This window comes from Culicoides brevitarsis, chromosome 2, assembly GCF_036172545.1.
Source record: "Culicoides brevitarsis isolate CSIRO-B50_1 chromosome 2, AGI_CSIRO_Cbre_v1, whole genome shotgun sequence".
NCBI lineage: Eukaryota > Metazoa > Arthropoda > Insecta > Diptera > Ceratopogonidae > Culicoides > Culicoides brevitarsis.
The window spans coordinates 34,966,936-34,980,923 of NC_087086.1; the positions used below are offsets into that span (position 1 = coordinate 34,966,936).

The 13,988-nt window shown below is 28.3% G+C and overlaps 2 protein-coding genes and 1 long non-coding RNA gene across 4 annotated transcripts; 2 read left to right on the plus strand and 1 right to left on the minus strand.

Moving 5' to 3' along the window:
- Positions 1 to 550: 550 nt before the first annotated feature.
- Positions 551 to 4,666, plus strand: LOC134829380 (protein henna). Its single transcript, XM_063842431.1, has 5 exons — positions 551 to 1,004; positions 2,402 to 2,711; positions 2,775 to 3,397; positions 3,456 to 3,685; positions 4,486 to 4,666. The coding sequence occupies exons 1-5, from the start codon at positions 903 to 905 to the stop codon at positions 4,643 to 4,645; spliced, it is 1,425 nt and encodes a 474-aa protein (XP_063698501.1). The 5' UTR covers positions 551 to 902; the 3' UTR covers positions 4,646 to 4,666.
- Positions 4,667 to 5,715: 1,049 nt separating this feature from the next.
- LOC134829557 (circadian locomoter output cycles protein kaput) lies at positions 5,716 to 13,690 on the minus strand. 2 transcript variants are annotated; one of them, XM_063842660.1, is made up of 8 exons: positions 13,431 to 13,690; positions 10,192 to 10,425; positions 9,967 to 10,115; positions 9,730 to 9,911; positions 8,626 to 8,842; positions 8,264 to 8,563; positions 7,753 to 8,198; positions 5,716 to 6,834 (listed from the first exon to the last, which is right to left on the minus strand). In XM_063842660.1, exons 2-8 carry the CDS (start codon positions 10,239 to 10,241, stop codon positions 5,926 to 5,928), a joined length of 2,253 nt encoding a protein of 750 aa, XP_063698730.1. In that variant the 5' UTR covers positions 10,242 to 10,425; positions 13,431 to 13,690; the 3' UTR covers positions 5,716 to 5,925. The 2 variants fall into 2 exon arrangements, with proteins under 2 accessions (XP_063698730.1, XP_063698731.1); XM_063842661.1 differs by lacking the exon at positions 13,431 to 13,690 and adding an exon at positions 10,531 to 10,894.
- On the plus strand, positions 12,428 to 13,988 carry LOC134829559 (uncharacterized). The gene is made up of 4 exons (XR_010161921.1): positions 12,428 to 12,934; positions 13,008 to 13,391; positions 13,558 to 13,792; positions 13,852 to 13,988. It is a non-coding gene; the product is annotated as an uncharacterized LOC134829559 (long non-coding RNA).

Below are 13,988 nucleotides of genomic sequence, written 5' to 3' on the forward strand. Positions count from 1 at the left end.
TTCAATTAAAACGCAAAAAAATCATCAAAACAACGCACCCTTTGAAATCTAAAAGAGGAAGCAAAACAAAAAATAATTGAATGACCGCAAACCATCAAACACAAGAGAAGAAAAAACAGATTTTGCGTCCAAATTGTTTATAAAATTAAATATTTATTTATTATTGACAACTGAATGACGCTTCAAAACCCTCGTTATCAGCGACTTGACAAGAAACAACAACAACACTTTAGGCAACCAGCCAACCAGTAACCGAGAGGAGAGAAGCAACAAGTAAATTGATATTCATATTATTCACTAATAATTACTTTGCAATGAGGTAGATTTAATTACAGCAACGACAACACGCGACGACGACGACGACACACCTTTGGAGGACAAGTTTTTTTTTCATAAGCGATCTTGTTTGGTTTGAGAAAAAAAAAATTATTTGTCTATTTTGTGCTGGCTTATCAACATTTTTTGTTGTTTGTGTAACAGTTTCGTCTATCTCTATCTCTCTGACGTTGTACGAATCTCTGTTACGTACGAAAAAAGTTATTTTTTTCAGCTTCACACATTTTTCGTCTCCTCAGTCGACGCGTGATCGTGCCTCGAAGAACAACTTTTTTCATATATTTTTATTGTTAATAATAATTGCGAGGAAATTAAATTCCGTTGCAAAAGTTTTAATTACAGAGCGACAGTGAAAGAGAGAAATATTCTCCAAGTCAAGTCCATTATATATTGTGTCATATTTTAATTTGATTGTTTATTATTTTTTCCTCACTTTCTTTTGTTGTGTCATTTATAATTAATTTGTTACTAAACTCCTTTAATTAAAATCCCTTTCAACAATTTGTCGTCGAGTTACAAACAAAAAAAAAAGTTTAAAAAAAATTAATAAAATAATTTAAAAAAAAATGTACAAGCCAAAAGCTGAAAACAACGCAGATAACAATGCTAGTCAGAGTAACGTTGATATGCAGCAGCAGGATCCGCTTCATTTTACCGAAGGCGAATTTGTGAGTACTAAAAAAATTGTTTTGAAAAATTACGGAAGAAATTCCATTCTGTGATTTAATGATTGATCGATATGTTTCATCATCCGGCAATTCTCGGAATGCAATTAATTGATTTAATGAGAATATAGAAAAGAATTGAAAGTGAAACTAGAGGAATTTCTGATGAAATTTTGCAGTTTGTTGACATAATAATGGAAAATATTTTTAAAAAAACGAAAAAAAAATTTTTTTTCGAAGAAATTTGAGGCTTAATTATTTTTCGTAATTTTTTTTTTAATAAAAATTTAATTAAATTAAATTAATTTATTAATTAATTTTTTTTATTTTTTAATGGTTTCATTTAATAAATTGAAAATAAATAATTATTAATTTCCATTAATTGATTTTTGAAAAAATATAATTTTTAAAAGTATTTAAGTTTTTTTAAATGTAAAAAAAAAAATTTTATAGAGTAAAAAATTTAAATGGAAATAAAGATAAATATTAAATAAATAAAAAAAAATAAAATAAAAAAATATTAAAATAATTTAAATAATTTAAATTAGAATATTTTTTTAAAAAATATATTCATAGAATAAAATATGTGTTAACTTAGATTTTTTTTTATTTTTTTTTCAATAAAAATTATTTAAAAAAATCACTTTGGTTGCAAAATTAAAATTTTAAAAATAAATTGCTTTAAAAAAATTCATTTAAAAATTTTAATTTAAAAATAATATTTTAGCAAAACTTTTCATAAAAAATTATTTCTTTTATTCAAAAATCTTAAAATTGCGTATTGAAATATTTTTTTGATTTTGACTAAAAACTTTTTTTAAATTTTATTTTATTGAAAATCATTAAAAAAAAATTATATTAAAAAAAATATTTTTTGAAATAATTTTTTATGTTTTATAATTTTGAAACAAATTTTATTAAAAAAAAATTAAAAACTCTTTTTTTTCAAAAAAATTAAAAATTATTTTTTCCAAAAAATTAAAAATTATTTTTTCCAAAAAATTAAAAATTATTTTTTCAAAAAAAAAAAAAAAATTATTAAAAATGCGCACAAACAATTTTTTTAAAAATTTCTTCCATCTTAATCGCAAAAAACTTCCCGTCACACGACATTGTAAATAAACATCGCAAAAAAAAATCACAACTCGAACCAATTATTGTAACACAAGAAATCTCGTGTAATTGTAACGTCGTAATGACTTACATTACACATGTCATTGACAGCCGAGCCACGTAAATTACGGATGATGAAATTTCATGTTAAAGCGAAAAAAACACAAAATCTTACCTCCTTTGCAAGATTCAATAAATATGATTAGCGTTGTCAATCATCACTCATTTCTTGCTGTAATCTCGTTCGAAACAGTTCATTAATTAAATTTTTGTTTAATAATTTTTAGCGTCCCAAATTGAAAACGGGCAGTTCGTACATCATGGAGGAGCACGAATCGTTTGAAGCGAACACGACTTCGATTATTTTTTCGTTGGCGAATCAAGGAGCGGGCGCCTTATCGAAGGCTTTGAAGGTTTTTCGGCAATGCGAAGTGGATTTGGTGCACATTGAGAGTCGTTCGTCGGAACGTCGACCCGGTTATGAGTTCATGGTTGAGTGTGACAGTAAAACCGGGCAAATGGGCAAAGCCATTGAGCAGTTGAAGGAAATTAGCACGTATTTTAACATCATTTCGCGCGATTATAAGGACAATGCTGGTTAGTAACAGTCATTTTTTGTGATTTTTTTGATGAAAAAATTAACAAAAAATATTTTTTTAGCTGCTGTTCCATGGTTTCCTCGTCGTATCCGCGAATTGGACCGATTTGCGAACCAAATTTTGTCTTATGGCTCCGAACTGGACTCCGATCATCCCGGATTCACTGATGAAACGTATCGCGCTCGTCGTAAATACTTCGCCGACATCGCCTACAACTACCGACACGGGCAACCCTTGCCTCATGTCGACTACACGGAAGAAGAAACCAAAACGTGGGGCGAAGTTTTCCGAAATTTGACAAAATTGTATCCGACTCATGCGTGTCGCGAGTTCAACCACGTGTTCCCGTTGCTCATCGACAACTGTGGATATCGCGAAGACAACATCCCGCAACTCGAGGACGTCTCAAACTTCCTTAAAGACTCGACAGGCTTCACTTTACGTCCCGTCGCCGGACTTTTGTCATCCCGTGACTTCCTTGCTGGCTTGGCTTTTAGAGTTTTCCATTCCACGCAGTACATTCGTCACTCCTCGCGTCCCCTGTACACCCCAGAACCCGATGTTTGTCACGAATTGTTGGGACATGCACCGCTATTTGCGGATCCAGCGTTCGCCCAGTTCTCGCAGGAAATTGGATTGGCTTCACTTGGCGCGCCAGATGATTATATCGAGAAATTAGCAACCGTAAGTAACTTTTTTTAAGCAAAAATTCATAAAAAATTAACATTTTTTTCATCAAAAGTGCTTTTGGTTCACCGTCGAATTCGGAATTTGCCGTCAAAATGGCGAAATGAAAGCCTATGGAGCAGGTCTCTTGTCGTCTTTCGGCGAATTGGAATATTGTTTGAGTGACAAACCAGAATTCCGTGAATTTGATCCCGTTAAAACAGGAGAGCAAAAGTATCCGATTACCGAATTTCAACCAGTTTATTACGTCGCGGAGAGTTTTGAGGATTCCAAGGAGAAAATGATGTAAGTTGAAGTGATTTTTTGATGATGCAATTTGAGTCTCGTGATTTGTCAGAAAAATTTCGATTTTTTTGTAGGTGAAAGTTATGACGGTTTTATGACTTTCTTATCACGAAAGTTATTTATTTTTTGTTTTGAAGCTAAATTTATAATAATTTGTTTTTAATCGGAGAAATTTTATTTAATTAAATTGTTTTTTTGAGACAAATTTTGATAATTTATTGTCTAAAAATTTTTTTTCACAAAAAAAATGTTAAATTTTGATATAAAACTGACCTACAAATGTTCGAAAATTTTAAATTAGACAAAAAAAAATTTTTTTTAGAAAAAAAATTTCAAATTTTATTCGAAATTAGGTCTTTTGGCATAAAAAATTAAAATAAAATCTGAAAAAAATTTTAATTAATTTTAATTTTTTTAGTAAAACCTTGAAATTTTTATGTTTAAAATTAATTTTTTGTTTAAAAAAAATAAATTTTGTGAGTCAATGTTTGCTATTTGGCTCTTAATTTAAAGAAATTGTCTAAATTTTGACTCAATATTTAAACTGAAAACAAATTTCTTATCAAAATTTAATCAATGATTGCTCAACGTTTATCAATTTTTAATAAAAATTTAATTTTTGAAGCCAATTTTTAAATTTATTTTATATATTTTTGTCTGAATCGAACCTGAAATTGATTAAAAATCAATTTTTTGTTTCAAATTTTTTTTTCTTATTTTTTTTTTTTTAACTTTTTGCCGAAAAAAAATTTTTTTTGAAGTATTTTTTAATAAATTTTAACCAATTTTCTCATTTCCAGCAAATACGCCAACAACTGCATCCCTCGTCCCTTCGGAGTTCGTTACAACCCTTACACGCAAAGTATCGAAGTTTTGGACTCCAAACACCAACTCGGACAATTGATGCGAAATATCACGTTGGAATTCGATATTTTACAAAATGCATTTAATAAATTATAAGTTTTTTTGTTTTGTTTAATATTTCTTCTTTTTACACTTAACGCTAACACACTTTTTTATTTTATTTTATACACATTTATAAATTCTCCACTTTTTTAATTAATTATTTTATCTTAACTTTTAATCTTTACAAAGGTACAAAATTCAATACAAAAATGCTAAATTTAATAAATACAAGTATAAACACAAAGGAAAGTTTTTTTTTATTTAAATTCTTATTATTTTTTTCGTTTAAGTCTGAAGGTTATTGAAGAATTTCGACGGATATTTAATTTTTGGGAAAATTTTTTTTTTTGGTAATTGTGGATTTTTTTTAATTTTTAATAAGAAATTCATAAAAAAAAAATTTTTTTTTAATTTAAAAAAAAAAAAAATTAAATGAAAATTTTGACATTTGTTAAATTTTTATGTGAAATTTCAAGAATTTTTTAATTTTGTTTTTTTTCGGTAAATAATTTAAATTTTTTAAGAATTTTTGTAACAATTTTTTAAAATTTGAATTTTTTTTAAATTTTAAATTTATGATTTTTAGATAATTTTTTGAAGTATTTTTTAATGAAAAATGACAAAAAAATTTTTTTTTGTATTATACTTCTTTAATTTGAAAAAAAAATTAATTTAAAAAATTTGAAAAATCTTATTAAAAAAATTAAAAAAAAAAAATTATTAAGTTCTTACAGAAAAAAATTAATTAAAATAAAATTTTGAACTTTTGCCAATTTTTTCATTAATTGTTTTAATTTTAAATTATTTTCAAAATTGATTATTGGCAAAAGTTTTTACAAATTTTTGATTTTTTAACAATTTATTGAATTGTTTTAAGAAAATTAATTAAAATTTATGAATTTTTCTAAATAATAAAAATTTAACAAGTGTCACAACAATTTTTAACAAATTTTAAGAAAAATTTTTAATATAAATTGTTAAAATTTAAACAAAATTTAGATTTAAAAATTTTTTTTAACGAAATTTTGTCAAAAAATTATTTTTCTCATAAAAATTTCTATTTTCTCATCGAAAATTCTTCTAAAACCCCTTCAGATAAACAAAAATCTTCTTGTGATGTTTAAAAAAAATAAACTTCCCTCAATTTCTTCTCATAAAAAATATACAAAGAAGCCTCTAGAGTAAGTTCAAAGATCGTTTTGTGATGGTACGAGCGCCGTGATAACCTCTCCCCGTCAACGTGTGACTCTTTCTTAACAAATTTTAATGAGTAATCAAAAATTAAGCAGTTCAATGTCACACATGCCGTTTTTTTTGATTATTTTTTTCTTTTTTTAGTTTTGATGATGACTTGCCGACGTTATCACCGAACGCTCGGATCCGCTGTTGTCGAAAAGTGACTGCGCCTGTTCTTGGTTCATCTGAAATTGCAAAATGTCGGCGGAATTTCTGCTTTGTCCGGGCATCGCAACGTTCGCGGAGACATTTGACATCATCATTTGCGGATTCGGAGCGGAAGTTAGTTCGAGTTGGATGTATTCTTGCGACGAGGCGGCATTTGGTGGGAGGTCTGTCGAACTATTTGACTGTTCGGAATGTTGTTGATGATGCGTCAGCGGTTGATACGCGGCATTTGCGTTGCTCGTCGGCGAATGTCCCATCATCTGAAGCGATTGCGGTTGCAGCAAATTCGGTTGGTTCGGCGTCATGTAACGATTATCGACGACTGTCGGACTATTTGCTGTCGAATATGGCACGCCGACGGGAATGACGCCGTAACGCGCGATCATTAGTTGCTCCGAAACGCGTCGCAGCTCGTCTTGTTGCTGTTGGATGAGATGCTGGAGTTCTTCGTGCTTTCGTTGCAACTGGTCCTGGATTTGGTTTTGTGCGGGCGTCAAAATGACGTTGGAGGCGTGCAAGTAGTCGAGATGCGTCGAGGAATGAGGTATTTGTTGGATGACAGTTGGATGGCCGAATGTTGCGGGAGCTGCTATCACAGGTTGAACAGGTATTGCCGCCACGAAGGGAGCTGTTTCGATGAATGTCGTGGGGGCGAGCATTTGATGCGTTGCTTGGGCGTCGCGCGAATGATGCGGAAGCTGAGACGTCATCGGAACCATTGGGTTTTGGTAGTACGATGATTGGGGTTGTTGCATTTGTTGCGACGACATCGAGTGATGATGGTAATTTTGGGAACTTGAAGACCTCAGTGGTTGGTTGTGATGTCGGGCACGACTCCTCTGTGAAAAAAATATGAAAATTTTGTTAAAAAATTATTTTTTTTAAAGAAAATTTAAATTTTTGGTCGAAATTTTTAATTTTCTTGTCAAAAATTTTAACTTTTCTTCAAAAATTTTTATTTTTAATTTTTTAAACTGAAAATGTAAATTTTTCGTCAATTTTAACAAAATTTTTAAAAATTAGCCGAAAATTGGTTTGAAAAATTATTTCGAAGTCGAAATCAGGCTCAAAATTTAAATTTATTATAAAAAATCTTTTTAAAATTATGAAAAAAAAAATATTTAAATTTTTTTAAAATTTTAAAATTTAAAAAAAAATAAAATTTTTTAAAATAAATTAAATAAAATTAAAAGCAAGAAAAAATTAATATTTCGACCTTAAATTCATTTTAAATAATTTAATCTTTTTTTTTAAATAAAATTTTAAAATTAAAAAAATTCTCAAAAATAGGTATTTAAAATTTTTTTTTGAATTTTTAAATTTTTTTTTTAATTTCAGAAAATTTTTTGAACTTAATTTAGTTAATTGAGTCTTAAAATCATCAAAAATTAATTTAAGATAAAAATTTTGATCATTAAAATAAAATTATTTTACGTTAATTTAGAATTTCACTAATTTTTTGAGATTTTCTTATCAATTAAATTAATTTTTTGAAACTAATTTCTTAAAAATGCTATATCAAAAATTATTTTTGTTAATTTTCGATGAATTTTGATTAAAAATATATTTTAGTCGCTAAAAATGAAATTTAAATTAAAATTTAACTAAAATAATTATTTTTTAATTAAAAAACAATTTTTTAAAATTTTGTTTTATTTTTAAATTAAAAAATTTTAATTTTTGGGCAAATTTTCTCCTAAATTACAACTTTTGACATGAAATTCATCAAAAAATTCAATTTTTCATTAAATACTCACCGAACTAAACGACGAAACATGCGAATACCGACTATTTGGCGAATCCGCTGAAATTGACGTCGAATCTGAAGTATTTCCCACATTATGCCTGTAATGCCGATGCTGCTTCGTCGGTCTCGGCGAACTCGAATTCGACACAAACTTCGATGCCCTCGAACTTTTGCTCCATGGCGACAGACCAGTGACCGGCACTGATACATTATGCTTCCTTTCGCTCCCGCTCGCATCAAAATCCTCATTTTCCTTCTCCTCCGACGACATTGTGATGCCCCGATGATGCTTCAGCACATCCGAATGACTGACAACGCGATGCGTGCAAACCACAAATTCGGGTTTCGAGTTCCATTGATGGTACGTGATGTAAAATCGGGTCTGCAACCAGATCCATTGTTGACCTTTTGTGAGAAATCGATAGAAGCATGACGTTCCTTCGCCTTTTTGCATCACTAAAAAACGAAATTTTATGAAATTTTTCGAAACTTTTTTAAAAAATTAATTTTTAGCGACTCACATGCTTCATGACACGTCACAACTTTATCCAAATCATCGAAATGATAGTAATCGTAACCCGAGGTACCCAAAACTTCGAAGGGCAAATAGCCGATAATCGGTGGTGCTCGATGATCCAAGAACAGAAACTTCCATTCCAGACTGTGGCGCGACGTAAATTCACTTTTAGTGTCCAGCACTGACATTTCTCGGATCAATTGTGGCGTTTGGAGGCGTCCCGTGCCAACAAATATCACGCGACCTTCCTGATCGTTGGCGTAATTCGTGCGCGTTGCATTCGAATCCATCTCAGATTCCATTCCTGAAACGAAATTTCGATGAATTTAAGGAGTTTTTTGAGAAAAAGTGACTTTTGGGACTTACGAAAGTAACCGACGAACTGCACGGGCTCATAACTGACAGTTTCTTGCGCATTGAAAGTGCCGCGTTTCATATGGAGCGAAAAAATTATTTGATTTTCGCAGTTAATACCGGTTTGTAAGGGCTCTACAACTGCCGTGGGGTTAAGTAAAATGTTGTAAAGTGTGGTTTGGTCCTCTTCGTAGACGATGTCGTAGATGCTCATGTTCAGTAAGTCACTCTGTGGAAGAGAAATTATGTTAATTTTTGTTAAAAGTTAAAAATTTGAAGGAAAAATTTAGAAATTTATCACAATTTTAAGATTTTTTTGGTTTTTAAATTTAATTTTTTAGAAGTTTGGGTTGATTTTTCGTTAATTTTTGTTTTAAGAAAAATTAATTGAGTGAATTTTCTTCAGTTTTTATACAAATTTTCAGCATTTAAACAATTTTTTTAATTTAAATTTTCAGCTTTTAAAAAAATTATTAGAAATTTTCTCAAAAAATAACGAAAAAAAATTATTTAAAAAAAAGCTTTAAAAAATAATTAATTATTTTTCGTTATTTTTTGAGAAAATTTTTAATTATTTTTTTTCAAATTTTTAATTTAGGAGAAAATTTTCTTTCATATTTTTAATTTCTGAACAATTTTTTTTTATTTATTTTTAAATTTGTAACTTTTGAGCAATTTTTATCCATATTTTTTAATTTTTTTTTTCATTTTAATTTTTTGAGTAAATTTTCTTAAGATTTTGTTCCAATTCTCCAATTTTTTTGAAAAAATTCTTATAAATGTTCACAATTTCATAGAATTTGAACAGATTTTTTTCTGAATTTTAACAAATTTTTAGACATCTGAAAAAAAATTCTTCAGATTTTGTCAAAATTTTCAAGTTTTGATTGAAATCTTCACCTTTTGAGAAAATTTTCTTTGCTTTTTGTTAAATTTTTCTTCAAAATTCATTAAAAAATTTTTTTGTGAACGCAAATCTTCAAATTTTTTCATAAATTGACTTTTCCAATAAAATATTTTACCCCATAAGAGGCTCAAAAAACAAATTTTCAACCAAAATATCAAAAAATCCCTTAAAATTGTGACAAATTCACATTTCCCATTAAAATCTCTTACTGGCAAATGTCCCAACAGCGACGTAATTCCCTCCGACGCATAAAAAACCTTCCCGCTCGACGAGAAAACCATAATAAATCCATCTAGCGCTTCGAGAATCAAATGTGTAAACTCCTCATTTGACAAAAATGACGGCTTCCAATCTTCTTTTATCTCATGAGCACGCGATCTCACCGAAATTTCTACAAAAAAATCAATTTTACTAAAATTTCCTTTAATTTTAGGTCTAAAACTCACCATTATGATTCTTGAGGAAGGAAATTGTTGACTTGAGCACTGTAGATTTGTCCATCTTTCGATTGTTCGCCGACACCATGGAACTGAGCTCATTAACGAGCATGTTGAATTGATCGCGACGCTTCTTCTCGCTGAGATTGCGAGACTTTCTGGATTTTTTTGAAGAGAAACATGAAGAAAAAAGGTAATTTTCCGTTAAAATCAATCAATAAATGGGAAATTTACCGTTTTGTGTCGTCCTTGTCGTCATTGTCATCGTCCATATTGTTGCTCATTGTGAAAAAGTTTGTTTTTTTCTTACGTTATATTGACTCTGTGCACTATATTTATACTTTTGTGTCTCAAATGTCTTTGCATTTTATTTATTTCACTTCACTTTAGATTTTTTCTTGAGTTTTTTTGTGATTAATGTTCATTTTTTTACATCATTTTTCACTTTTTCTCGGTTCCAGAGGTCTTCTGCGGAGGAAAAAAGCAAAAATTAACGTCTCGTTGCGAATAAAATCCACAAAAAATGTCTGTGGCACAATTATTGGGAGGCACAAGCGACACACCGACACACACAGAAGTGAGCGAAACGATGAGAAGCCATATCAATTTCAATGACAATGACACGGTAACGATGGTGATTATCCCGCTGTATGCGAAAAATTCCTTCTTTCTTTTTTTCATTCATTTCCATTTCGCTCGCTATAGCGACTCCGTTTAATTATCTACGGAAAACTGTCAAGAAAACGAAATTTTTCTCATTTTTTCTCCGTTCGCAGTCTTCGAATGCCTCACAAACGGCCTTATGTAACGGCAAATTGTTGCGAACGCAAGGGCCGGTATCCAACCTGTTGTTGTTGTTGTGATTGTCTATTGTTATGCAATTGATAGGGTGATTGAAATCAATAAAATAAAATAAAATAAAATTTGAGATTTTGACGAGAGGGGAATTCAATTATTTGCTTAGGATCTCTTTTTTTATGGATTCATGTCAAAATCAATTTTTTTATTTAGTTTTTGAAGACAGCTTATGTAAAAAAAAGAAGAAAATAATTTTTTTGTAGTGTTTCGATTCTTTGAAATCAATTGAACCAAATATAGGATTCTAAAAATATGAAGTAACTTGTCCAAGAGTCGCTTTCACAGAAATCGTTACCTAATGTTATGTTGTAATTCATCTTTTGTTCTATAGAAAGTGTTGTTAATTTATCAAGGGGTAGCTCACGATTTGAATTTATTGGGAATTTCGAATTTTTTTTCATAATTTCTTTTTTAACAAAAATTAAAAATAAAATAAAATAAATTAGGTATTTAATAAATAAAATATTGAAAAAAAATAAAAAAAAACAAATAAAAATAATTTTTATAAAAATAAAATTTTGAAAATTTTTGTAAACAAATTTGTCAAAATATTGAAATATTTTAAAAAAGAATTCAATTCGATTTTTTTTATTTTTTTGTGAGAATTCGTTCAATATTTTTTTAAATTTAGATATTTAAAAAAATAATTTTTTATATCAAAAAATATCAAAAAATAATATTTATTTATCAAATTCATAAATAAAAATATAAAAAAATTGAAAATTTAATTTTAAAAATGTATAAAAAAAATTATATTAAAAATTAATTAAAAATTAAAAAAAATAAATTAATAAATAAAAAAATTAATTATAAATTAAAAATTTATTAAAAAATTAAAAATGAAAATTAAATTTAATAATTAATTAACTTTAATTATTTTTATGAATTTTTCTTAAAAAAATTATTTTAATTAAATTTTATCAAACAATCAATTTTATTTTTTTTTAATATTTTATTAAAAAAAAATATAATTTTTTATTTTTTTCAGAAACATCAGAAAAAATCAAAAATAAATCTTAAATTAAATTTTTTTAAAATATTTTATTATAAAAATTTAATAACATTTATTAAATTTTTTTTTATGAATTTTATTAAATATATCAATTTTTATTTTTTAATTTTTTTCTTCTTCAATTAAAAAATTATTCTGTTGAATTTTTTTTGTATGTAATATTATTATTTTATTATTAGTTATTTTATTTTTTTATTTGAATATTGAAATTAAATAGATATAAATGCAACTTTCTATTTATGTTTTTTTTTATTTTTAGAAAATTTTTTCACTTTTTTTCTAAATTTCAATATTATTTCATTTAAATAAATTTTCACTTTTTTTTTTGATTTATTTTTTTTTTATTTATATTTTTCATTAAATTTTATTATTTTTATTTTTGAATTTTCAAAAAAATATGTTTTTTTATTTTAATATTTTTTTTAAAAATTATTTTTTTCTTCACTTAAATAGTCAAATCTGAATTTTTTTAATATTTTTTTCTTAAATAAATAATTTTTTCACTTTTATTTTTTTTTCAGCTTCACAATTTTACATGAGCTACCCTCTGAACTAACTCCAATAAACAATCAAACAAAAGCAAAAAACTTTATGGTCTCATCTAATTTCACATCACTCGAGAGGAGATCTCGCTACTTCACTCGAGAATGCACTTTTGTCACAAAAAAATGAACAATTACGTCACAATCCATGCAAAATAACTCATTCTCGTTTGTTGTTGATTGTTGTGGTAGTGACTAATTGTCAGTAGTAAATAATAGTTCAAAGTAACACTCGTTTGTCGTCGTCGTTGTTATCAGATCCGAACGACGATGAAGTTGTATTAGTTTTTTTTGCGTTCATTCGTGTGCAGTGCAATGCAAATTCTTAAGGCAAAGTTTGTTTGTTTGTGTTTTTTTTACATAACACTCGTCGGAGTCGTCGTAAAATTAATGCGAAGGAGCGCGAAATCCGGTGAAAAATGTCTTTTGGAGCCTTTTAGATGGAAATTGACGTGCCAAAGACATCACGTGCAACATTGACTGTTACAGGGATTCATCACGTTTATCCTTTTTCCGACTAAAACAGAATTTTTGCAGAGGCGGAAACGATTTTTTCTTCGTAGGAGTGAGAAAAATCATGAAATTTTAATTTTTTTTCACTGAATTTTTTTAAATTTTAATTTTTTCTTTCTTTTTAGGTTAAAAATCGAAGAAAAAGTCTTTCAAATCAACAAAAAAGTCAAAGTCCTCTGAAAGTTTTTATGGATTCCTTCACTTTTCATCACAAAACGAGCGTTTCTTAAGAATTTCTTGCTCGACATCTGGTTATGACAGCTTGCACGCACTAAAAAAACAACGCGCAAGTATTTTTCATCGAATTTTTCGTTAAAATCTTAAGAAATATTTTTAAATTTTACATTTCCCTCATTATTTTCGTAGATTTTCATCAAATCTCACACTGATAACGCAAAATAAACAAAGATCATCGAAATTTTTGCGCGTAAATTGAGTGAAGTTCATTCATTTCGTGCCATTATCAACTTATTTATCGACAAAAACCCAAACAACGCGCGTTCCTTCGGGTTAAGTAACATTTTGACACGTTTAATATTTATTATTACATGTGTGACGTCGGTCCATACGACGTGCAGGATCAACGTAGAGCTCAAATTTATTCAATTATAATTATTTTTCTGCAATTTTTTGTCTCTGAACTTTCAATTTTTTAATTTATTCTTGATTTTTTAGGTTTTTTCGGCACACACGAGAGCAACGGAGCGAATTTTCCGCAGTTTTTGTCAACGGAGAGACGATCAAATGTCATTGAAAAGATTCAACTTCCAATTAATCGACGGTGCACCGAACGCGACATGCATCACCGACAACGCGCAAATGGAAACTAATTCGTTGTGTTGCAATTGTTTGTGTATATTGGCGTTCGGTACATCCATGAAATGTAATGGAAATGTGAATCCATAGAAGGGTAATATGAATATTTTTCAATTGTGTGAGCTTATTTTACATCATCATCATCATCATTAGGCAGTATTATCGTATGCGCGCAGATATCGGTAAGGGTGGCCTTGGTTGTTGTGAGAGAATGAGAGATTTTTAAGTACAAAGGGGACAGCCTTTTGCAGAGATGGATTACGGGAAAATTGATTAAAAAGTGCAAATTT